Genomic DNA, 23991 nt, shown 5'->3' on the forward strand with positions numbered 1-23991 from the left:
ATGTCTTTAATCACCGCGTCGCCTGTGAAAACAGAAGGTACCAATGAGAGTGCGGGAGGTTTATTGTCTGTAGCGGGACTGAGGCTGTGGACCGAGGCTGTCGGATCGGGTTGGGTTAAGGTGAACCAGATCGAAGGCTCTTGATCACTTTTTAGCTAATCGATAAGGCCAAATCATTGTCCCACATGTTCGCTGGATTATTGAATCTGATCAAACCTGAGCCAAGTTGGGTTTTATTTGCCCAGTCAGTCGACACACCAAGCGAAAGGACGTAGAGCAGCGTGTCCCGCAGAGGAGAGCCGTTTACGTTTGGGGGGTCGAGACACCGTGTGCTTTTCCTGGGACTCCTGGATATAACCCTAACCCTGACCATCAGCCCGTGTTGGTACTGGACGTCTGAGGTGTGTAAAACTTACTTTGTTTATCCACTTTGTAGTTACGTTATGTATTGGTCCACCTGTGATCCATCTTACTGGACATCGAAAATGGGATGCGGCAGATCACCGGTGGATTCTGTATGTGTGTGTGTATGTGAAGGTCTCTCTCTCTCTCTCTATCTATCTATCTATATATACATTTAAACACGTTTTACAAGCCCTATGTATGGCTGAATGTCTCTCTTGTTCGATATAAATATATGAAACTACCTCAGTCCATGTAAAATGCTCACTAAGGTGATGGGTGTCTCGGGAGCGCTGTAAAGGTTGAAATGGGTCTCTTGGTCGGTGTAGTGATGTTCCCATTGCGGATTCATTTTGCTTTTCCTTCAGTCATCCCACCCATTATAGTGCAGGGTCTGTGTCACCCGATAGATCCTATATGTTGCGTTTCTAGGCCAATGCTGTCCCCCCGGTCGTGTCCTGCAGTGTTTTAATGGAAAATGGGAAAGTAATTGAACATTCATCATGTGTAAGTCATGAGCTTGAATATGTACCCTTGGAAAGAGAAGTGTATACATTGTAAAGAGTGAACATCCTAATGTATTCTTGGTGGGTACAAACTTTACTGGCATGCATACAGGTTCCCCACAAAGTATTTTGAACAGTGTAGCTTCTTTGTATTACATGTTATAGTAACCATTACAAATCTACTTTGTTCTGGCTTTATTATAATAACTGCACAATTCTATATATATATATATATATATATATATATATATATATATATATATAGAGAGAGAGAGAGAGAGAGAGAGAGAGAGAGAGAGAGAGAGAGAGAGAGAGAGAGAGAGAGAGACTGGGGGGTGTAAATAAGATCCATCTTGAATATATATATGTATATTCGAGATGGATCTTATTTAATTGGTTTTATATATAACTAAAATGATCTGTTCACCTAACAGTTGGTATCTAAAGCGAAGGCCCGCTGGTGGCACAGGCGCCCGGCACTAAAAATAACCCCCCGTGGAGACGCTTTCTACAGCAGCTACGTTAAAATCTTCATCACGGCTCATTTATTTTAACCTTGTTTGACATCATTTTGTAATTGTAATTAAAGTACGTCATCTCACCTTGACCCAGGGTATGATCATTTTCACATTTGTGAAAACTCAATGTTCGGATTTTGGCTTCACGTCCACATTGTCTTGGCCTGGATTGAAGTGCTGGTGGTCAATACAGGAGCTCGCCTCCATACGTTCAACGCTTAATTCATCCCCTGCAGCAGTCGGAGCTAAATAAGATGAAGACAGATACTCCTGGAGATGCTATTACAGGACAGGAGGGGAAATGATGGTTTCCATGCAGTAGGAGGGTTATCTATCAGGGCTTGTAAAAATAAATGCATACATACATACATACATACATACATACATACATACTCCCCCGGAAAACGTTTGGCATTGTCCTGAACTCAGGTAGCAAAGTCGACAAAGCCATTTTTAAAGAATGATATATAACCTTGGAAAATATCAAGGATTCCCGGGTATTTTATTTATTTTTAAAATTAAAAACCTTTTATATACTAACTTAATATTTTATTTTTATAATCAAGTCTCTTGGTGATTGTATGTATTCACTGTCTTTAAGTGATCTTCACAGTGAATGGTTAACATTTACGTTGAGGAAGTTAAGCAGTTCAGCTGTACAACAGCTGTTTATCCTAAGTGGGGGGGGGGGGGAGTTAAGAAGCATATGTTTGTATTTGCATTTCCTCATGCAAACAAGCTTTTCCTATTTGCCAAAACCTTAAAATACTAGAAGTATGTGCCTTCTGAGGATTTCGGAAATCACTGTGGGTTCAGCATTGTTTCGCTTAAGCATTTATCCACCATGGAATATTGTTAGGGGGTGTATGATTTGAAGTGTTTTTACCCACAATGTATGGTAACCCAGAGCAAAGGTATTTACTGCACGAAATGAACAAAAATAAAATAGCTGCAGCCTTCAAGCCTGGTTGATTATGGAAATTTTCCTTTGACAAAAGGGATTGATTTCCCAAACTGATGCTCAGCCAGTTCATTCCACCAGTCCACTCTTGTAACATTAGCATTTCTTTGGCCAGGTTTTCACTGTACTTAATACCTCATGAATAAGGCCTTTTGTTTTTAAAGTGCTACCAGAAAGGGATTTAATTGGGTCTAGAATGTGTGTACGTTGGCATTAGTGCATGAGATTTTAAGCACAAGCTTATCATATAATATACAGACTCTTACTTATGTTGATTAACACATGCAGGATCTGTCACATGCACACGTCTTGATTTTTTTCAAAGCCTCTGCTTTTTTTAAACATCCTCTATGTAGCAGTGTTGTAACTTGGACATTGGGTGAAAATTAAATCAAATCTCCTGTTTTTGTTTCTACTTTTCAGAAAAGAACATGAATAATCTTTCTCTTAGTGAGCTGTGCTGCCTGTTCTGTTGCCCTCCATGTCCGAGCAAGATTGCATCCAAACTTGCTTTCCTCCCCCCTGACCCCACATACACGTTGATGTGTGACGAGAGTGGGAGCCGATGGACCCTGCACCTCTCCGAACGTGCCGACTGGCAGTACTCGGCTAGAGAGAAGGAAGCTATTGAGTGCTTTATGACCAGGACCAGTCGTGGAAACCGGATAGCCTGCATGTTTGTCCGCTGTTCTCCAAATGCAAAGTTTACTCTTCTCTTCTCGCATGGAAATGCTGTCGACCTGGGCCAGATGAGCAGCTTTTACATCGGGCTGGGCTCTCGAATAAACTGCAATGTCTTCTCCTATGATTACTCTGGCTACGGAGCAAGTTCTGGGAAACCATCAGAGAAAAACCTCTACGCTGATGTGGATGCTGCATGGCAGGCTCTCAGGACACGGTAAGAAACCGTTTCAGTCAGTCCATCTTAACTGTTACATGTGCCTGTGCTCATCTCTCAAAGGAGACATAATTAGTCAGCTCCCTACATTCAATATAAATCTGTTGTGAGCCCACCTACATCATCCTATAGGTCATCCTATTTTTACCATCAATTATTTGGCATGATCATTTGGCCATGAGATTTAATGGTTGAAATTCAAATAGAGCCATTCCCCCCAGTTACTATCACTTTAAGTGGAATGAGCTCTATACTTTCAACATCCTGCTTGGAGAGCTAATTGCATAATGTTCCCATTTTCAGTCTTGCTTCAGAGACTTGATAGGCACTTATTTCTATGAGCTGTTAGAGGGAAACAGTGGGTGTTTATGGTAAGAAAAGATTTAAAAATCCTTCTTGCCTCCCAATATGAGATGTTTATTCTGTTTACCTAAAGTTATTTTGTTTTTATCCTTTGTTTGCCTGATGAAATATAAATAGGCCTACTATTATTGAGTTGTGTATATAACAAAATCTTCATGGAAATCCAATCTCTGCAGTTTTCATAGTTGATTTGAGTAGCTACTATATTAAAAGGGTGCTTGCATAGTATCTAGAGTGCCCGAGGCTTCACAAATCAATGTGCAAGCAATTTCTTATCTTGGCCCTTTTGAAATTCTCGCTATTGCTGTCTATTGTACATGTTCTATTAGTAACTTGGTGTGTAGGCCTAAATTCAGACTTTACCTCCCGTTTGTCCTCTTTATTTATGCATGTATATAATATAAGACCTATTTACTTATTCTGATTATTTTATTTTTTCCCTGCTTCGGGGGCAGATTTGACATTTGCCTTTTAGATCTAATTTTTATGTTTCTTTTTTTTTTATCCGACATGAACATTCTGAGTCCTCCATATCACTTGATATCTCTGTGTCTGTTCAACACAGATCTCTGACAGAAGATCATAACTTTCTGTGGAAACTGGTAGATTACAGTTATGACCCCTGGAATATGCAAAACAGTTGTTTAGATTAGGGCTGTAAAGTTATAGCTTTTAAGTTTAGAAATTTACTATTAACCATGTAACAAACAATTAAATGGTAATACAAATATTTACATATATTTTTACATTATACGTTTGGGTTCCCCTTTAAGCATTACACTGCCCCTGGCATGGTCTCTCGTAGTAACAATCTGAGGTGATGTGCATCTTCTAATATGATGGTTCTGTTTACAGACAACAAAATAAATAAAAAAAGCAAAGATCTAGCATCTTAAAAAAGGACTTTAAATATTTTTCAAGAATATTTAACCTAATTAACAAAATGTTACTTTTATGCTTGTTTTGACAGTAAATGGCCCAATAAACAGGCGGCTAAAACTTTTATTCAATTAAATGCTGTTTATAGCTCTACTTTGGATCATTTAAATATTTTGTTTTTCAGCACTTGATATGATAACTGTAAAGCAAATGTGTGATTGATCAATAAAGACATAGCTTCTTTTGCATGGTTAATTCATAATGGGTAGATTTGTGATGTCCAATATCTTTGGAAGAAATTGAAGCTATGGGAAATCTATCGGAAATCATGTTGCATAGTACATTGCCCCTTGAATGCACTACAGTTGAATCCTGTCCTATAGTCTTTTCAAGCTATTCGAGATGAGCCATTTATCTACTCCAAACAATGTGATAAACAGCCCAACTGGAAGGCTAAGCTTTAAATTTTCTTCCCTCTCTGCCATTGTATGTTTCTTAAATTATGCCTACAGTCTTACAAATAGATCTAAGGAAGTCTTCCTTTTGAAGGTTATGCTTCCAGCTGGAGTTATTTATTGGTGGTTATAGGGTTGAAACATGGGTTAATTGCCTTGTAAATAATAAGTAAAATGCTGCTTGATTTTGCTTTTCCACCAGTTATAAGGCAGAAGATTAGTTCATTCCTGTGGATGAACTCTATTGCTCTCTTCGTAAAGCACGTCTGTGTAATGGACCACAAAATTCACTCTTCAAAAGCTCGCTCTTTAGATTTGTATAGAGTCTGCTGCATCTCTATCCTTATTATTTCATAAATACAAAAAAAGACAAGACAATGTGGGTAAGAAGCCAAAAAAAAATGAAGTGTAATAGGGGGAGAAAAAAGTCCTTTATTGAAAACATAATGAAACATGACATGTCTGAGTACAAAATACAAGCCAATTACTGTAAGAATTAACCGTTTTCATTTATCGAAGATGGTCTTTCTTAGCAATTGCTATTGGTTAAATCGGCTTTCTGTGTGCACATTTTAATGAACAGCATGCCATAGGCCCACATAATATAAGAATGAAGTGCATATTGTGCAACTCATTCTCCTGGGAGTGTTCCCAGTACGAATGACTCCAAGGTGTATTATAAATACACTATTAAAATACTAAGATGGAGGAATAAAACCCTCAAATGACACTAATGGTGTGGGAGTGCTCAGCTACACTCAAGTTTCTTCATGATACTTCATTAAGTTTTAATGCCAGTAGTCTACCAATATAGTTATTCTGGTAAATGCCATGCTGTCTCGCCAGTTCATGCATGACTTATTATGAATGTATTATTCCCAGTCCCATTTCAGGTTTTCTGAATCCCAACAACGCTAATCTATTAACACGGTGCTAGACTGTAACTGAACAAGCAACATGTAAAAAAAGAAAAACAACTTGTATTATGTGAATGTGATTTTTCTTGTGAGCTAAACAATATGAAACCTAAACCATGGGCTAGTTGTGCTAAGGCTGGTTTAAAACTCTGCCTCAGCTGTAATAATCTGTAAGATCTGAAAGAATTAAACATTTTGAATAGGAATCTTGATTTTAGTAGCTTCACACAATGAAGAGTTGTTTGTAGTTTCTGCATGGTAAAGAGGACATTGTATAGAAGCTCTGGAAGGAAAATCCAGAAATGGCCTCAAGCTGCTCTTCTGCTGTAGTGATCCTCTCGGGGTATTCACATTATAAATATCCCGTCAAACAATGTGACTTAAAGTCTAATGAGGACAAGTATCTGTGCTCATAAACGCTCCTTTATAACAATTTGAAACCTGTTGTCTTTCTACGTTTCTACTTCTCTGCACCCTACATGCCTCCTTCTTGTCTTTTCAGGCTAACCACTATTGAAGGCTTTACTTTTTGCCGTTTCACATGGTGTTTATTCCAGGGTTTGATTTTGTTATCTCTTGCTGCACACATCCTGTCTATGATTGCACCAAAAAAAAATGTAATTTAATCTTATTTAGTCAAAGTACAATAAAGCCACAGTTATCTAATTATACCAGTATTGGGAGAAATCGCATGGGATTTTAGAAAAAGTCCTCTTTAGGCAGATGATTTAATTACCATAGAATGTGAAATTACAGAATCCTTTCAAACTGTTCCAAAAAGGGCCTATTCAGGGCACATGTGCACATTGAGAAATGTTTGGAGATGAATCAGAAATTGAATTTGTATCGGAGTAACTGTACAAATCAAGAATTCCTTTGCTTTGACGTGATCTGTTCTGACTTGGCTTTTAAGTTTTTTTCTATTTTTTTATTTTTAAGCTACTGTAAGTGAGTTGGTGTAAGATGACAGGCTGCACTGACGGCATAGTTAAGAACTGCATGTTCTAAATGCTGCCTCTTGGTATCCAATTTCAGTGCCCGATCTGTCTATTTTCATTGGCTCCAAAAATGTGCTCATTTCTTTGCTTCATCAGCTCAGCTGGAGAAGTCTGATACCCCCTATTATGCTTTGTAAACCTGATATCACATTTTGAAAAACATTTTGGTTTGCACACTGTATCAAAGCATAAGAAGTGTGAATAGGACACTCTTCTGTGTATACAATAGAATCAGAATATGAAACTTCATTAACATGCAAATGATTATGAAGTTTCCAGCTTGGGGAATAGAAGTTCCATTTAATATGTATTTTTCTGCTGTTTTAATGCCGTAGTTAAATCAGTGCTACATCTTTTGATTCCAAACTGTTCTACTTAGTTTTCCAGGGCAGAATATTTTCCTTTTGCCTAAAAAAAGATATTGGCTATTAAGATTCATGATAATCGCTCACGGTAACTGACGAGTTGCAGGAATCCAGAGAGAGTTGCACCTCCAATCAAAAGGTTTTTATTATAAGCAGCTGCAAGGAAGAGGTTCAAGAGGCAATCTCAAGAACAGTCTTGGAGAAATTACAAACTACAGGCACTTTTATGCAGACCAGACAGGAGAGAAAGATAACAGGCCCACATGTCTGTACTGTGATGAGTGGAAGCTCAGTTTCTGCCTGACAACTGCTCAGGAAGACCCATATATAGTCAAACTGGGGTAAATTTAAGGCATACGTAATGTTTAATATAAGGGGGTTTGCACGATATATCAAGCCCAAATTGCTGGTGAGAACTGTTTCTTATCAGACCCTGTTCTTCTAGGTATCGGGGTTGAACTATAGCACAGTACCGTAGCACAGTGAGACAGTGACCTTGTTTACACAGACACACAGGGAAAGACATGCAGTTCTTCAGTAACAAATGAAAGATTATGACTTTTGACATTCGGTCATGTATATATCATCCATGTGAAAGTATAAGGGCAGAAATTGTGCGTAGGTCACACCTACACGATGTACTATACATACTCATGCTATGAGTGGCCGTACTTAACTGTAGTTTTAAAATTAGTTTAACAGCAGGAAAATATACAGTCTGATTGTAATGGTATCCTTTTACTTTCTCTAATATAAATGCTACCAGTAATAGTGGGCGGAGCCTGTTAGTGTTGCCTAGCACAGGAATTAAATTCACAAAGTGAATTGGATTAATTTTCTCTTCTTGCACCCGTTAAGAAAATAGCACTTCTATTGTTAATCATTCAAGGACTATATTGCCATGATGTTATTTTCCTGGGTCATTACTTAAAATACAGATTGCCTAGGAAAAACATTTGCTTATCGTGCCTGAGTCTTCTCATTACATTAGAATTGACAGTGGTACCCACCCTCCTCCCACACAAGAACATTATTTGATTTCAACTGTAACCTTGAACCTCTGATGTCTCATGGCAGGACATTGTGGTGGCCGTCTTGTTGAATAGTTCTTGTTCAAAGGGATTGCAGCAGTTCTGACATGAATTGCATAACTGATGTAGCCAGATGTCTTTTACTGGTGTTTTTGCTGATTTTTAAATGAGAGCATATATGGGGAGGTTTGTTCTACACCTGAATGGTGCATAATGTATCATTGCAAGTGAAAAGGAAGCCATTTTGGTGCAGCTGAAAATGAAACTGGCTGCTCTGTTCTCTCTCTTTTGGCCTGATTTGTGTGGTTTTTTTTGTTTGTTTGTTTTTTACAGGAGCACAATTAATTTGTTCCATTTGTTTGAGATTAGCATTTAATTTAAATGTCGTATTACTTACATGAAATATTGTTCCTTGCTTCTGATCGAGCTGTTCATTAATTTCACATGGACTGTGATGACCCAGTAAATAAAGGTGTGAGCCATGGAAGCAAACACTCGGAGTATTTACTTGTTTTTTTTAATGTCATCATTATTTGCCACAGTCTTTACTGTACTGATCTGCTGAGAATACCAGGGCTTTAGACTCTCCCAAATGTTCAAGGGAACAGACACTTGTCACTACAGAAAACTGGAAATTCATGGGGGGCTACATCAGTTCTCTAAAATGTCTTCATGGTGTAGGTACAAGCACTCTGCAGCCCTGCAGTGTCTAACAATGATTTTGAAAATTGTGATACATCTTTCATCTTTCCACAGCTTCACGGAGAAAATACTTTTAAGGGGAACTAGTGTGCTAAACCCTACCAACAGTATGTTGCAATGATCTGTGTGAAAGGTTGTGCAGGAGGAATGCTGAGGATTTGCATGCACTGTATCATGAAGTGCAAAGCGCAGGCAACAGATTTGTTTTAGAAGAGATTTCAGGTTCAGGGATTAACTGAACACCAAGAGTCTGCTGCGTACCAGACAGACAAATATACCTTAACAGTCTCTGTTCAGAGTACCTGTCTCAAATTATTTTGGAAGTAATTATTTGTCCCCCTCAGTTTTCATGCTAAAAGGTGCTACTAGCTTTGGTTCAATTTGCAAAATGTAGGCTATAGTATTTATTTAATTACTTAAGATACATTTTTATCCTTGTAAAGTTAAGTATTGTCTGTTTAGATTTAAATAAGATCATAATCATCTGACCGTCAGGTGTTTCCAAAGCCTGTGTGAGATTCAGGTTCTCGGATGATGAAGATTGACACTTAAAAAGCTTCCCATTTAAACTTTGGAGTATTTTGTGGTTCTCATGAAACATAGTTCATGTATCACCTGTGCTAACAGTTGGAGACCTCAATCTGAACTCTTGATTAAGGTAATGGCCAAATTAGTGTGTGTGTTTCAATCTGTCTGGTGGTTAGACCATGAATGGTTGAGAACTTTTTTTTTTTTTAAATGCAGCCTTACCTTTCAGTTGTCCATTAAACCATTCACTTTTTTATAATTTATTTTTCGCAGTGCTTATTAAAGAAACACTGCTCAGAATGAAATACCATGTCATTGTAATTAATTTGAATTGCTTTACTCTTCACTAAAGAAACTCTGATTTTAGGCAGGTCTGTGAATTATATGCTTTTATTTATTATGTATGTATTTTAGTTTATGAATGTTTAAAATGCTTTCTTTTTAATTAGACTGGGGCTAACCAAATCAACATGCTGACCCACCTGTGAATTGCATTTTATAAATTTGTACCCTATTGCATTTTAAGTGTTTTTTTTTTTTTCTCTCCAATAAATTAAACCATAATAGGGTACAGGTTTGTACTTTGACCTATCTGTGAATTGCAAAGTTTTGATTTGGTCTGTGCCTAGGTTTTGAGTGTGAATTTAATAATCCAATGTTTAAATGTTATGATAAATTTTACTGCGTCAAAGTCATAAGTTGGCAAGTTTTCTAAATTTATGGCAGATCTACTGATCACGTTTTGGCTAGTAGTACCCTTTTTGTGTCCCAAGATGCTGAATAGGTTGTTTGTTTTTTGTTTATCATGATTTATGGTTTACACTCTAATGTATCATTTAGTTATGAGAGAGACAGTTTTCCAATTTGACTTTTGAAGTATTTGCACACGTTCTATGTAAACCGCTGGCTGCCTGTCAGGTTTGATTGGTTCTGTTTTTTTTCTGGTTTATGTTGTCATTTTTCATGTGCTGTCGGGGATCAATATTCAAATGTGCTTATTCCTGCACTGCTTTACATTCCCGACAAGTGAAAGGACCCCTGGGTTATTGCATTCTGCATTACAAGGCACTCTGCATCCCTGAAATTCTCTGAATGTTTTAGCATGGTAATGTTAGTGTTCCATGTGTTTATAATGAACTGATTTGAACCAGGTCTAAATGTTTGAGATGGAAAAATGTATTGTGCTTTTTTGATAGTGACATTTAAAAACTGTTATGGAAATATCATGAGACTGATCTTTAAAGCTGCTGACTGAATGTACTGTTATTTATTTTCACTGTATTGCATCAAAACGTTTGACCCAGCACCGTACCTTTAATAACTTGTATCATCTACTCAAAGAAAGGGTAAGAAAACAGATATTTTTTGATTTGGAAAATGTATTGAATAAATGCTTGTTTTACACATCAAAGCAGTTTTCCCTTGAGAAGTCTGGGTGATCGCATCTGAGCTTTTTTACTTGTACATGCATTTTAGCTGTCAAAAGTAAGTCTGAAGTAATGCTCTTTGATAGCGTGAGGGTATTTTAAAAGGGCCATTGAGCCTAGCTAATGATCTGAAGGAACTAGAGAACACGTGAAAGGGGTGTGAAAGCCTCACCAGTCTGCTGAGTTTAATGGGGGGAAAGAGCTTGCATTGATGTATTTTAATAAGCTGTGGGAACTCCATCCTGTTTTTCAGTTGGTGCTTATGGGATAATGCTATTTGTCTGCTAACACTGCTTTACTTGTTTCTTTGTCCATGCAGAAAACCAGTGTGTCTTGATTTCCTCTTAATGTAACTTTTTCAGAATGGCAATCCAAAGGAAGATGGCAGAATAGTAGCTTGTGGTCATGGAATCTTATTGCTCCTATCTTAAAAGTCTTTATTGTGAATGATTACAATATTACAATCCCATGCATACTCCACTATAGAGAGGCTAGGGAGTCGGTCAGATGGTATAAGGCACACTTTTGTTACCTGTACAGACCAGCTCTACCCTTGACTGACTGTGCATTTCCCTGAGCAAGATACTTAACCTTCTTTTGCTCTATCCTTCAGATGAGTCATAAAACCAAGGTCCCATTGTGAGTGATTGTGGAAGTATGAATCAACTCAGTCTCTGTAAGTCTCTCTCAGGATAAACCATCTGGTGGATAGATAGGACATGTACATATTCTCCCCCCCCTTTCTGCGTTCTTTTAGAAACTTGAACAACCACTTGTTTCTTTGTCATTCATCGTGCTTTTGGAAGACATTAGTCTGCAATGCCTTTAGTGTAAAGTGAGATTGCTCAGGCTGCCTTTGATATGTGTCTGAAGAGAAAAGATGATTTGTGTCTTTGCTTTTTACAGCTGCACTTAGACCTTTCACCCAGTTTTTGTTCAGTTCTGCCAAAGCATAAACTTGAATTACATCAATGCTTTGAAGCGGCCCAGGTAAATTTAAAACGTGATGTCACTACATAGTTTTCTACATTAGCCGTTAATAAGGAATACAGTTAGGACCTGCACTCTCAACTTGTAAATCGAAGAACCATTAAAAGAATTCGGAGTTCAAAACATCAGTTATCAATTCTGTTACAACTGCACATCTTTACACTTCAAACTTATGGTAGAGATGACGTTTAATCAACCTTAATCAATATAATTTTGCACTGGTTTTTGACTAGTTTAGTGTGTGTAATTTAGGCTACTCCTCTAACGACAAGCCAGTTCAGTCTCCAAAGTGAGTAAATCAGCATTCATTAAACAGTCATTGCTTCACTGTAATTAATTTGGTGCATTTAGTGAATTGATATTTCCGTACTGCATATGGGCTGCATATTAATAAACTGCATTAGTTTAGATGGTTACTGGCAGTTAACTCTTGCCTTCCTGTCAGTACAATTCAGTCACATTTAATTGACCATGCCTACAATCATGCTGAGTGGAATCTTATTTTTTTCCATCCTTCATATAATAACAAGATCATGTGCGTTATAACCTTGCATAACCCTTCTATGTGAGATTATTAAAACTAACCTTCCCTACATTACAGCACTTCACAATGCTCAGTTTGTGCGATTTGGTTTAGGACTAACCCCTCTGTGTAGCACACCATTTTCAGAGACATTAATTTAGCTTTTGGAAATGATATTGGAATTATTCTTTAGATCCATTTAATTGGGCCTGCTTGGCAGGCACATTAAGATGACTGGAATGAGATTGTGATTTGGCAAAGAAAATGGTGATTCACCTCTGAGCCTTCTCTTGTCATTTGCAAAAGATCATAATGTAGGAAATCACAGAAATAAATGTACTTTATGAAAAAAACAAACTAGAAACTCCACTTAAATGTCTTTCTGATATTACCTGAAATACACAGTACATGGTTCCAGTACAGTATGTTTCTAATGCTCATTGAGCAGCAAAAATTAACATTCATGTCATGCACCTGCTGTAAGTGAAATGAACTCATTTTCAAAGTGTAGCTGCACAAGATATGTAAAAGAGCAGCTATTGCTTCAAGGTCTTATATTTTATTTAAAACATTCTCAACCTGCTAAATAAGAGGGGTCATTTTGTGGATTAACCATGCAGAAGGATTAGCAGTTTGATTCAGGGAGCAAGAAACTAGCTCCCAGATGAGCATTCTGGGACAAATGGCCTCTTGTCATTTGTAAACGGTCTTATGCTCCAAGTTGCTCTCCCTCACATCCCCCCTTGATTAGCCAGAGAATGAATAGAATCTGGCACTGGCTGTGTCTAACGGATTTCTGAGTATTTCCAACAGCTGCTTCGGTGCTGACTTTCGTTACAATATAATTTAAGTATCTAACGTGTTGGTATTCCCGTCTTCTGAGAAGGTGTTACATAAGAAATAGGGGACAATGTTACACAGGATGTACCAGTAATATTGGAGGTATTATAGTGTGTGCTGATTGATGTTTTTCAGACTTCCTTGCTCCCCCTGTGTGGTTATTTCTTTTCATTCTGTTAAGCAATATCTTAATTTACCTAATGTAACCTGTAAATCAATGACTTAAGATAAAGCTGAGAATAGACACTTGAAGATGCATGCATTAGCAACTCGTATAGTAGATTTACCACCATAAATATTAAAATTTGAAAATGACTTGAATATTCCTATCCTGTAACTTTGGTTTCTTTGTTCTCGGCCCAGGCTTCAGTTTCAGCCACTTATTTTTCTGAACAGTTGCCCAAAACATTTCCTCTTTTACCATGAATTGGGTTTTACATTTAATCATTTTCTTATCCATCCAAATATATCATTGCTCTGTACAATACTTTGTAATTATGTATTCTAGTTTATCGGGAAAGTGTAAAGTTCCTGTAATTATTTACAGACCCCAGAGTGAAAAATGTCACTATCTTACAGCTGTTATGCCTGAATCATTATGAAACCATTTGAGTCTTACCGGCATGAGTGTCTTCTAAAATGTATTATTTCTAATTTATAAGCTGTAAAAAAACACATCATTTAAAGAGCATAGTTACTATAAACAAAATCCACAGTTCCCTTCATGTTGAAGACACTCAGATACTATGGCATAGTATCCGAGTGTCTTCAACATGAAGGGAATTGTGGATGTGGCTTGTAACGGTTCAGTTAAAATGTAGTCATGCATTGTTGTATATTGCACTGCAGCTTTGTCTCTGTAAATATGTGCCAACTTCAACAATATTTAAGGTAAGAGAAATAAGCCATAATCTTTAAGATCTAAATGTATGTCCATTGCCAAAAATTGTAATAAATTATTGTAAATGTGTCTCTGGTGGATTTTTATATTCTTTGTATCCAAGGTAAGAGGTACACTGTTGATAAGAGTATTAATTGCCTGAAACAATATGCATGCTAAATCAGTCCCACTTCCAGTTTAACGTTTTAATATCTATGGGGAAAAAAACTCTATTTCCCTGGAGTGCATCTTTGACTGTTCACCAATAAAGGATGACTTATAAACCTCATTGCTAGTGGCTGTTAGACTGATTCAAAGTCCATGAATGACTGGACCCAAGAGTAACTTGTCTGTATTTGTAGAAAACCTATGTGTCACACATTTATCGGCAAGCACAAATCTTGGTATTCATGATGACCGTATTCATTATGAGCTTAGTCATACCTCACACCTTATTGCTATTGTGCTGTTACACAGTTTACAAATTCAGGCTCTGGGGATGGGTACAGTGGGTGTGTATGCATTAGGGAGACTATTTCTGTGGGATAGGACAGCGTGTCAGAGTAAATCCAGCAGGGCGAGAGATGCCGTGTGATCGAGTTCATGAGTCATTAGGCGTCTCCTAGTGAAGTTTTATTTATCTTTGTTTGTTATGATCCCTTTATCAGTGCCACCTGCACAACGTAACTGTGAGCACATGAAATGCATAATGTGTATATGTTACCTTCATAAATATTAATACCCAGTGGATTTTTTTTTTTTTTTTTTTATCTAGTAAGATTTTTGAAATTTACATTGGGACATGTGGAATTGTCTTTACATAGCCAGTTCTCAGTGTCCTGGATCTAAGCCCCTTTCCCATTTATTTTCTCATTTAAAAAAAACTCTTTCCTATTCATTTATGATTGTGCTATTACTGTAGACTAAGCATAAGTAGTGGAGTGCTTGTCCTCACAAAATAAAATGTCTTGTCGTAAATTCAGATAAAATAAGAGGATTTTGACGCCAAGATGCAGGAAGTCCAATAATGCACCTCATATTTGATCAGAGTGTGGCAAACCCAAGATGTTTATTATTTTTTTTAACTCATGATAATCTGTGTGTAGGTAATTCAGAGAAACCGAAATTAGAAAGACCTGCTGTGGAAAAGGTTTTGTAGTTGTCTGTTCTGCCCAGCAAGTTTTAATTTGCATGTTACCCCTCTTCAAGCAACAATTAAGTGGTTGATTTTTATATTGTTTAAAAAAAAAAAACATATGGCAATTCCCAAAAAATGGCTCTTATTACCTTAAAAAAGGGAAGATTATATTAAAAAAAAAAAAAAAAAAAGCAAAAGCAACACATTTTCTTCTCCTCTAGGGACAGAAAACAATAGTTACCTTCCCAACAAACTGGGTCCCAGTCTATTTTTGAAATTATTAAACTGTAATGCTACTACGATACTATATTCCAGCAGTTTAATTTTAGTTCAGTGGCAATTGTTTGAATGTATCAGAACTGGTTTTCATTGATGAATGTAAGATGTGAATGTTTTTTTTGTTTTTTTTCTTTCTTTTATACTCCTTGCTCCTTGTTATCAGCATATATGCCACTAGAGACCACAAAGCACATTTTTCCACTTCACATGAAATTAATATCAAGGTTAAGGCTAATTGTTCAGAATTTATAAATTACCTGTATATGAAAGCAGGATATACACATTTTGATGGTTGTGATATGTGATGTGGTGAATACCTTTTGTGCTTCTGTGAACTGTTTCCATCACTGGAGTGAAAACCTTTGCTATCAGAATTGTAATTTATCTTGGAGCTATTCCAAAAGACTAATCCTCAAAGTGCAATATTAATTTGTTGCCAGGAAACAGATACTGTAAGGTCAAACTGAAACCTACAGTAACCAAGACCATATGATTGAGTGGTGCCCCGCACTATACAGGAAATGCAACAAATCAGTCGGTAGCTTATTGTTGTCATTAATTGATTTGATTGGTGTTTTGTGTGTGTGGGGGGGTGGTTAATACAGTATTTTCAGAATATTCTACAGTAGCATATTTGACACCTGCAGTGTGATTTCTGTAAAACACTGTAATAGAAATTCTGTCCAGAATGCTATACACAAGACAAATCCAAGGCCCTTCTGTGTGGACTGCCAGATAGCACTTTTTCTCAAAAATGTTTGGTGGTCAATGAATTTAAGAAATAACAGACCGCTCCTTGGTCAATTGTGTTGTGTTGTTGTTGAAAAAAGGGAAGGCTTCTGATAATTAGAACTTGATTTAAAGAGATTTTGTCAAGCGGATGTTCTTTGAGGGTTGTCCTTTCAGCTTTCTGTTGGCGCCTACAATGATTTCATGAGCACATTTTGGTTTTCCACTGCATGTGGTAGTCATTAAATCTTGTCAGTGATGTAAGTGGTTCTCCTGGTCTGGCAACTCCAAGGGTAAATGTTTCCCAGGTCCAAGCAATCCCTAGTGTTTGAGTAATGGGCCGCGCCACTGCTGTGTTAACAAATTCCTTTTAGCTTGTCTGGATTCCATCTGATTTATTTAAAAATCTATTTGGCATCAAACATAAATCAATTGTATGTGTCCATGACTAATGGTTCACTCCAAATGATTTTATAGGATTACTTATTGTATTTGAAAATATGTAGGTCTTATACATATCATCATTCACTTGATAACTAGACCTACATTTTGTTGAAAATATATAATTGTACAAATTGAAAATACTTCTTCATTTAGTTCTGATAATTAAACCTATAACATAAACAAGCAAACTTAAAAATAAATGAATACTTGCAGGGATATTGTTTTGTTGTGGTACTACCATACTGTGGGCTGTGCCTCTTGGGCACTTGAGCAACATTTGAATAGTGCAGAACAGGCTCGGCCAGTTAGGGAATGTATGTTTCAAATATGACAACAAAACCTCTAAAAATGGAGAATGATTTGGGCCTAACATTAAACATGCCCTTGGTAAACATGTCTTGTATGCTATGGGCTAGAACTGTGTTCAGCCTCGCACTAAAATACATATTGAGTTTTCTGAGCTTTACTTCAGCAGAAAGAGAATCCCCAAGATACAGTAGTTTAAACAACTTCAAATCCAACTGTATTCTTTTGATGAAGGAAGTTGATTAATGCATAACAACAAATCAAAACTGATCTAATAACATTTTCATTTGTATTCATAGAATACAGTATTAAAGGGAAAAACTAAGCTCCATTGTATTTCATAAAACATCTGGAAAAATTAAGACAACAGTTTGATTTATAATTGAGTGGTTCTAAAATATTTATTTGTTTTTTATAGTTCGTTTATCCCAGATTGACAACTCTCCTGTGTAAAATCTGTTTATGTAGCCCGAAGGAAAGAACAAAATGATTCCCGTTGTCCTGTCTGTCCTGTTTGTTTTTATTTCTTGGCATATTGCTATAGAAACCAGCTACACACCTTCATCTGAAAAATTTAGATTTCATTAAGGCTTGAATGAATGGTTGTTCTGTTCTGATAAAAGCATTCTGTGGACTATTGTGAATTGTATCTCTCTAACAGTATATAATTTTGACCGTGGCAGATCTGTATGAAGAGTTTTTGCTTATCCCACAGACACCTTTTAGAGTGACCTTATTGCAATGTTTCTGGAAGGTAAACCCCTTTATGGACCTAAAGTATTTACAAAACTCAATATTTCCTCCTTCCTTTTCCCTTTCACCAAAGTTGCTTCTTGTAAGTAAAGATCAGTGTATGAACTCCTTTTTGCAGACATAAGCATATACCCAGTGCAGCAGAGTAAATCCAAGTCATCTGTGAAAACTGCTTAACAGGCAGACTGGATTTTTTGCAGAACACTCCACCTATAGTGTAACGGTGGTTACAATTAATATATTGTTCTTCTGAGATTTTGAAGTGTGTTTTATACAGCTTAGACCTGAGAATCCATTTCATCCTTGATGATTAATGTTCTTCTGTGACCAAATGTGACATAATATTTAGTGTTGCAGATCCGTGGTGAACCTAAGGTTTATTTATTAAAAAATAAAATTAAATAAAAAAGTGTATGGATAATCTTAATGTGTTATTTAGAGGTCTGTTTATATTCCTTTTAAATTCTAGTTCAGAATAATGAGCTGTAGTATAAATCCATGGTGCCCTAGTTTTGACTCAACTGGCATATCTGCCAAGTCGCATGTCTTTGGCCCATGGTTTCATCCACTTTGTGATCTTTTTCTTTACCCATTCTTTCTCAGAGTGGGCAGTAGGCAGAGTGGGAAGGAGCATAAATGTTGCATCTGAGGTGCAGTGGTTAAACCACATTGCAGAGCTCTTTCAGCCTGAAGAACCGCATCAAACTAATCTAGAGCCCATTAAGACCTCTGCCTCACTCCAGAGCAGAGCAGCGGGGCATCGTAAATGCTAGGCTTTGCATCGCATTTCCTCCTACCACTGCACTTCATGAAAACCATTTGAAAACCAACCTGACAGAGAAGTGTGCATTTCTTAAATGCATTAAGATCATATGCCCAATTACAATAAATTGAGTATAACTTGCTCTTAGACATTTACAATGTACTGATCTATGTGAGAAGAACCAAGCTATTGTTAATTTATTATTTTTATGCCTTTTCTAATCCTGGGATAATAAACACCCATGGTGGTGAAAATCAGGTGACCAAATTACCAGTTGAGACCTACAGTCTTACTGGAGCTAGTGAAGTTCACCATTAATTTCTGAAAATATAAACTGAGCATGTGCTGTACATGAAACAAAACTCCAGCTTCATCTTAGTTTCCCAAATCCAGTAGAGTATGCAGTGCCCTGTTTGGAGTTGTGCACGGCCAGTCCTTTGAACTGTCATGACTAAGCAAGGGATACAAAGAGAGGATCATCATTACGGTCTTTCCCGTTCGACCCAGCCACAGATAATGGAGAAGCCTGACATCATACACTTACTACTAAACCAATCCCACCCACAAATATGAGGTAGCTTCTACTGGAATATCAGACCACAAACAAACAAGACATTTTCAGCAGCAACTGTTCAGCTTTTCAATACTCATCGATCTGTCATTTTCTAAATTTGTTCCAGAAGTGAAAAGCATTTCTGGTTCAGACTGCCAGTGGCAAAGGCAGAGATTTGTGTTCAGTAGTCAGAATAATTACATGTGAAGTATAAAAATCTAATGAATTATTGAATACAGAATGGCCTGAGAGAATGTAATATCGAACAACAACACATTTAACATGAATCTGCAGAGGTGAAATAAGTTGATCAAGGCATCATAACTAATCACAGGAGTAGAACGTGAAACTGCCAGAAGATAAGTTTCATTGTATGCTTTGAATATGCCATTCTTATAATTGAATCACCAAACACTTTTAAATACCATTTTGACTTAATGCAATTTTGAAATTATGTTACGACCATTAAAATTGTTATTTTAGGTGAACCCTCCTTAAGCTGACAATTCTTCAGAGGTCAGGTGTTTGCATGTACTCCCACGCCAATCATGCAAATACATTCCCCAAATAGGCTACTGCTGTTTGTTTTTTAGATTGTGACTTTCAAAACCCAGCTTCCCTTTACAGCACCATATAGCATATAATGTATGTTTGTTGTAATAATAAAAATACTCAAGGTTTTTTTTTTTTTTTTTTTTTTTTGCTTTAAGAAATTGCGTTAAACAAATATTTCTAGGTCTGTAGAGCAAGATATGAAGGCAAAAACGTTTGATGCAGGACGTAAACCTGAAAAACCATTCTTACTACCACTCCATTGCAACTCGACATATTTGGAATTTCGTAATGTTTCCTCAATAGCCTATTGGGTATGAATTTCATTTGTTTTTGCATTTTGCCAAGTGAAATGAAGGACTTCTATGAGCTTTTCCATATTTGCTTCATCAATCGGCATTTATAGTAAATGTTAAGGCATATTTTCTCAATGTTCTAACCTGTTTTGATGCTGGAGATCACATGTTCCTTTGAGATGCCTTGTGCAAGACTGCACCCAAATTATTTATTCTTCTGTTGTTTATACTGGCATCAGCTCACTGTTCTGTCTGTTTAGAAGCAGTTTATGGTCTGTTGTGACACAGGTGCACTTTATTTTCTATAAGCTATGTGGGCCCAAAATCAGGTTTAAGGCAGAATAAAGATAACTGTTGATTGGTGTATTGGTTTACGCCTTGTATACAATATATGATTTGAAGGAGGAAAGAAAAAAAAAAAAAAGGATGCGTCTTTTACCACAGGAACGTCTTGTTTTTCTGTGACAAATGTACTGTACAAATGAGTCACTTCATGGTAGGTGGAAGCAATGTAAAGCTGTAGCTCTGAATAAAACTAATTTTGCTTATGCACAGATTACCAGCCACATTTACATTCATAATTTCAGACACGGGGTTACTACCCAGAGTGGGATGATGTTCTTCTTATGTATTTATATGCCTGCTTCAGATTTTATATAGTAAATGTATGGAAAGCCTTTCTTATGTAATTTTTTTTTTTTTGTTCCTTCATTTTGTAGGTATGGAATCCGTCCTGAAAACGTGATCATCTATGGCCAAAGTATAGGTACTGTCCCATCTGTGGACCTTGCTGCGCGATACGAGAGCGCTGCCGTCATTCTCCACTCTCCCCTGACATCAGGAATGCGTGTGGCCTTCCCAGACACTAAGAAGACTTACTGCTTTGACGCATTTCCAAAGTAAGATTTATTTAGTTATTTTAATGAGTTTTCGAAGCTGAACTTATTATTTAAGAAACCAATCATTATCAATGTATGTAGATTTAAAAATAAAATGTAGTGAACACATTTGTATCATTAGAAAAAAGCTTTGTATGCAAAGGGGGCCTTTAAGAAACCAACTCGCTCATATCATGTGACACAGTGAACTGTGGCCAAGGCTGTGGCTCTTCCTAGTGGCCATTAGGGAAATGAGAATTTCCAGACAGAGCATCACATTGCATGACTTACAGCCTGTGGTCTGAAACAGGCTCATGAGTTTGCTGTCTGCAATCCAGTCTATTAAGAGCTGTCAATAGCATTCCTTAATGCTACAGTTTCAGTTATTAGTGGGATACAAGGCTATTTTATTTCCCTTTCCTACATTCGAATGCATTTGAGCCTTACAGCACTTGGGTTTCCCATGTATTGCAATGCATTTTATCATATCTGCTTATGTCAGTTTACAGCATCAGAAATTGTGTAAACTGTTTTTGTTTGATTTTGTTTTTCTTTACACAGTATTGACAAAATCTCCAAGATCACGTCTCCAGTGTTGATCATTCATGGGACAGAAGATGAAGTGATAGACTTTTCCCATGGCCTGGCTCTGTACGAGCGCTGCCAGAGACCTGTGGAGCCGCTGTGGGTGGAAGGGGCCGGTCACAATGACGTGGAACTGTACGGACAGTACCTAGAGAGATTAAAACAGTTTGTCGCTCACGAGCTGGTCAATTTGTAAGAGGACTTCTCCTGTTCAACTGTGAACTTCATTTTTTTTTTTTTTTTTTTTCTCTTGTGGTTTTATTTGTTTTGTTCCCATTTTTTTGACTGCACAAGTTGGTGTGAAAGATTGCAAAATGTGTGAACCTGAGGATAGTTTGCACTTCATGTTTGCTGCCTTTTAAAATGTACAGGTTATGATTTGCAGGCATTAGAAGTGAAGGTTTTCATGCCAGTATTAAAAATAAAGAAACTAGAAAACCTGGAACACTTTCAGACACACTCAGGTCAGTCTAACGCATTATTGAACTAGACTCATTATAGTAAATAACTTGTTTTCCTTTTCTTTTTCATGTTTTAATACTTAAACTGTAAATGTACATCATTTAAAAGAGTACTGTATGAAATGTAAATTCAGAATAATGCTGTGCAACTGTTGCCAAATGTTCAGCATATCGGAAGCAAATTTATATGGAAACATTTTTAAAACATCTCCAATAAGCTGTATAATGTTTTTTCAGAGAGAAGTTTAACTGTAAAAAGAATTCTTTTTTTGATTTAAATCCGCTTAAGATATTCTTTTTTTTCTCAGACCACTGTTAAATGCTGGATACATTTTAAGCTCTTTTAAAGTTTTCAGAGAATTTCTCATTCTAGCCAATTTTTGTGTATAAACTATAGAGAGAGCCTGACAACCAGCTTGGTTAGATTCAGATTTCTCTTGTTACATTTATTAGCTTGTTTGGTTAGGAAATTGAAATGATGAAGACTGTACAAATGCTGAAATACTATTACTCTATGTAGATATGGCTGACTACTGTCAGCCTGCTGGGTGTAAATGAAATGCTATATAATATGCTGATTAATTTGTAGAAGGTCATGAGGGAAACCTTTTTTTCATCCTTTCAACTTGTAAATAATGTTTGTACTTGACATTTTTATTTCCTCTGTATTCCTGTGTATTATGCATACATATTTGTATATCAGTTTTCCTCAAACTGGAAAGGATAGCAAACTTCACAATTTATCCCAACTGGTTTAGTTAATTTTTATTTTGTGTAAGTTACCTTTCTTTACTGAAGGGATGTTGCTAATATAATATGAATAATAATGATTATACTTATAAAAGAACCTAATTATAGGAAATAAAATGTATTAGAGAAAATAAAAACTGTGTAACTACTGTATTAGCCCAGAAAAATCTAAATTAGAAGTATTGTGATACGTTGTGGGGAAAAAAAACTTAAAAAATAAATGGAGGGAAGCATTTCTATCAGAGCATTCCACACTGTGTGCAGGATCATTCCAGTTTCCAGAAAGAAGTTCACTGTGATTCTGGCCTGAATTAAATGGGGCAAAATGGTCTAAATCTATGGTTATTTGCCACTGCCACACCACGTTAATGCTAGAAGTAAATAATGAGGCTTATGAATTATGTCTTTTCAAAAGGTCTGATTTAATGTTTCTCCACAGCTCCTAGTGACATACAACTTTCCACCTCAATAGCTGTGAAGTGCTGGGCCCCCACCTGAAAGAACAATTATTATAAATACACATCCTACTTACAGACGCTTTATACGTTAAGGTGAAAGAAAAGGACATCTTTGGCATTTTAGAGACGCTCTTGTTACTCCACTTTGTCTACAAAACTGTCTGTTGGTACGGATGTTTTCTTGGGTCACAAGATTTGGACAGTAAGTACTTGAACTGGTTTCCCAGTTGACCTTTTAGGACAGTTATGACTGGTCCAGAAATGGAGCAATGGTCTTCAGATGTAAATGATGATCCTCAAAACCTCAGATTTATTTTCTAGTCTTGCACAATTGTTCATCCAAAATTATTCAACTCTGACAGGTCAACGTAGCCACAGTGGTTTCAGGAATCTCGGACACAATTTGTTAGGTTAAACTGAAACTTAAATCATGGCTTGTCACTTTTGTTTTCTTATGCTGCATCATGGTGTTCTAATAAATTAAACAGACACTGTCCATTTTTGTGCCTCCACAATTTTATTTCCTGGCTGTACTATGTGTTCGTCTGTATGACCTGTTGTATGTCACACTGAGTGTGTGTGTGTATGTATGTATGTATGTATGTATGTATGTATGTATGTATGTATGTTTTTAGGTCCATAAATATTTGAACAGTGACACAATTGTCATAATTTTGGTTCTGTACACCACCACCACAATAGTTTTGAAAGGAATCAATCAGGATGTGCTTTAAGTGTAATCTTTAATCTTTAATTTGAGGGTAGTTACATCCAAATTGGGTGAATGGTGTAGGAATTGCACCCATTTTTATATGTGGTCCCCCCCAATTTTAGGGGAATTAAATTGTGAGGGCTCAAAGGTA

At 36.7% G+C, this 23991-nt stretch overlaps 1 protein-coding gene across 1 annotated transcript; it reads left to right on the forward strand.

The window, feature by feature from the left end:
• The first annotated feature begins 29 nt into the window (after window positions 1–29).
• On the forward strand, window positions 30–23624 carry abhd17b (abhydrolase domain containing 17B, depalmitoylase). The gene is made up of 4 exons (XM_066711168.1): window positions 30–401; window positions 2811–3285; window positions 20716–20895; window positions 21436–23624. The coding sequence occupies exons 2-4, from the start codon at window positions 2819–2821 to the stop codon at window positions 21653–21655; spliced, it is 867 nt and encodes a 288-aa protein (XP_066567265.1). The 5' UTR covers window positions 30–401; window positions 2811–2818; the 3' UTR covers window positions 21656–23624.
• The last annotated feature ends 367 nt before the right edge of the window (window positions 23625–23991 follow it).

This window comes from Amia ocellicauda, chromosome 8 (genome assembly GCF_036373705.1).
Source record: "Amia ocellicauda isolate fAmiCal2 chromosome 8, fAmiCal2.hap1, whole genome shotgun sequence".
Classification (NCBI taxonomy): Eukaryota; Metazoa; Chordata; class Actinopteri; order Amiiformes; family Amiidae; genus Amia; species Amia ocellicauda.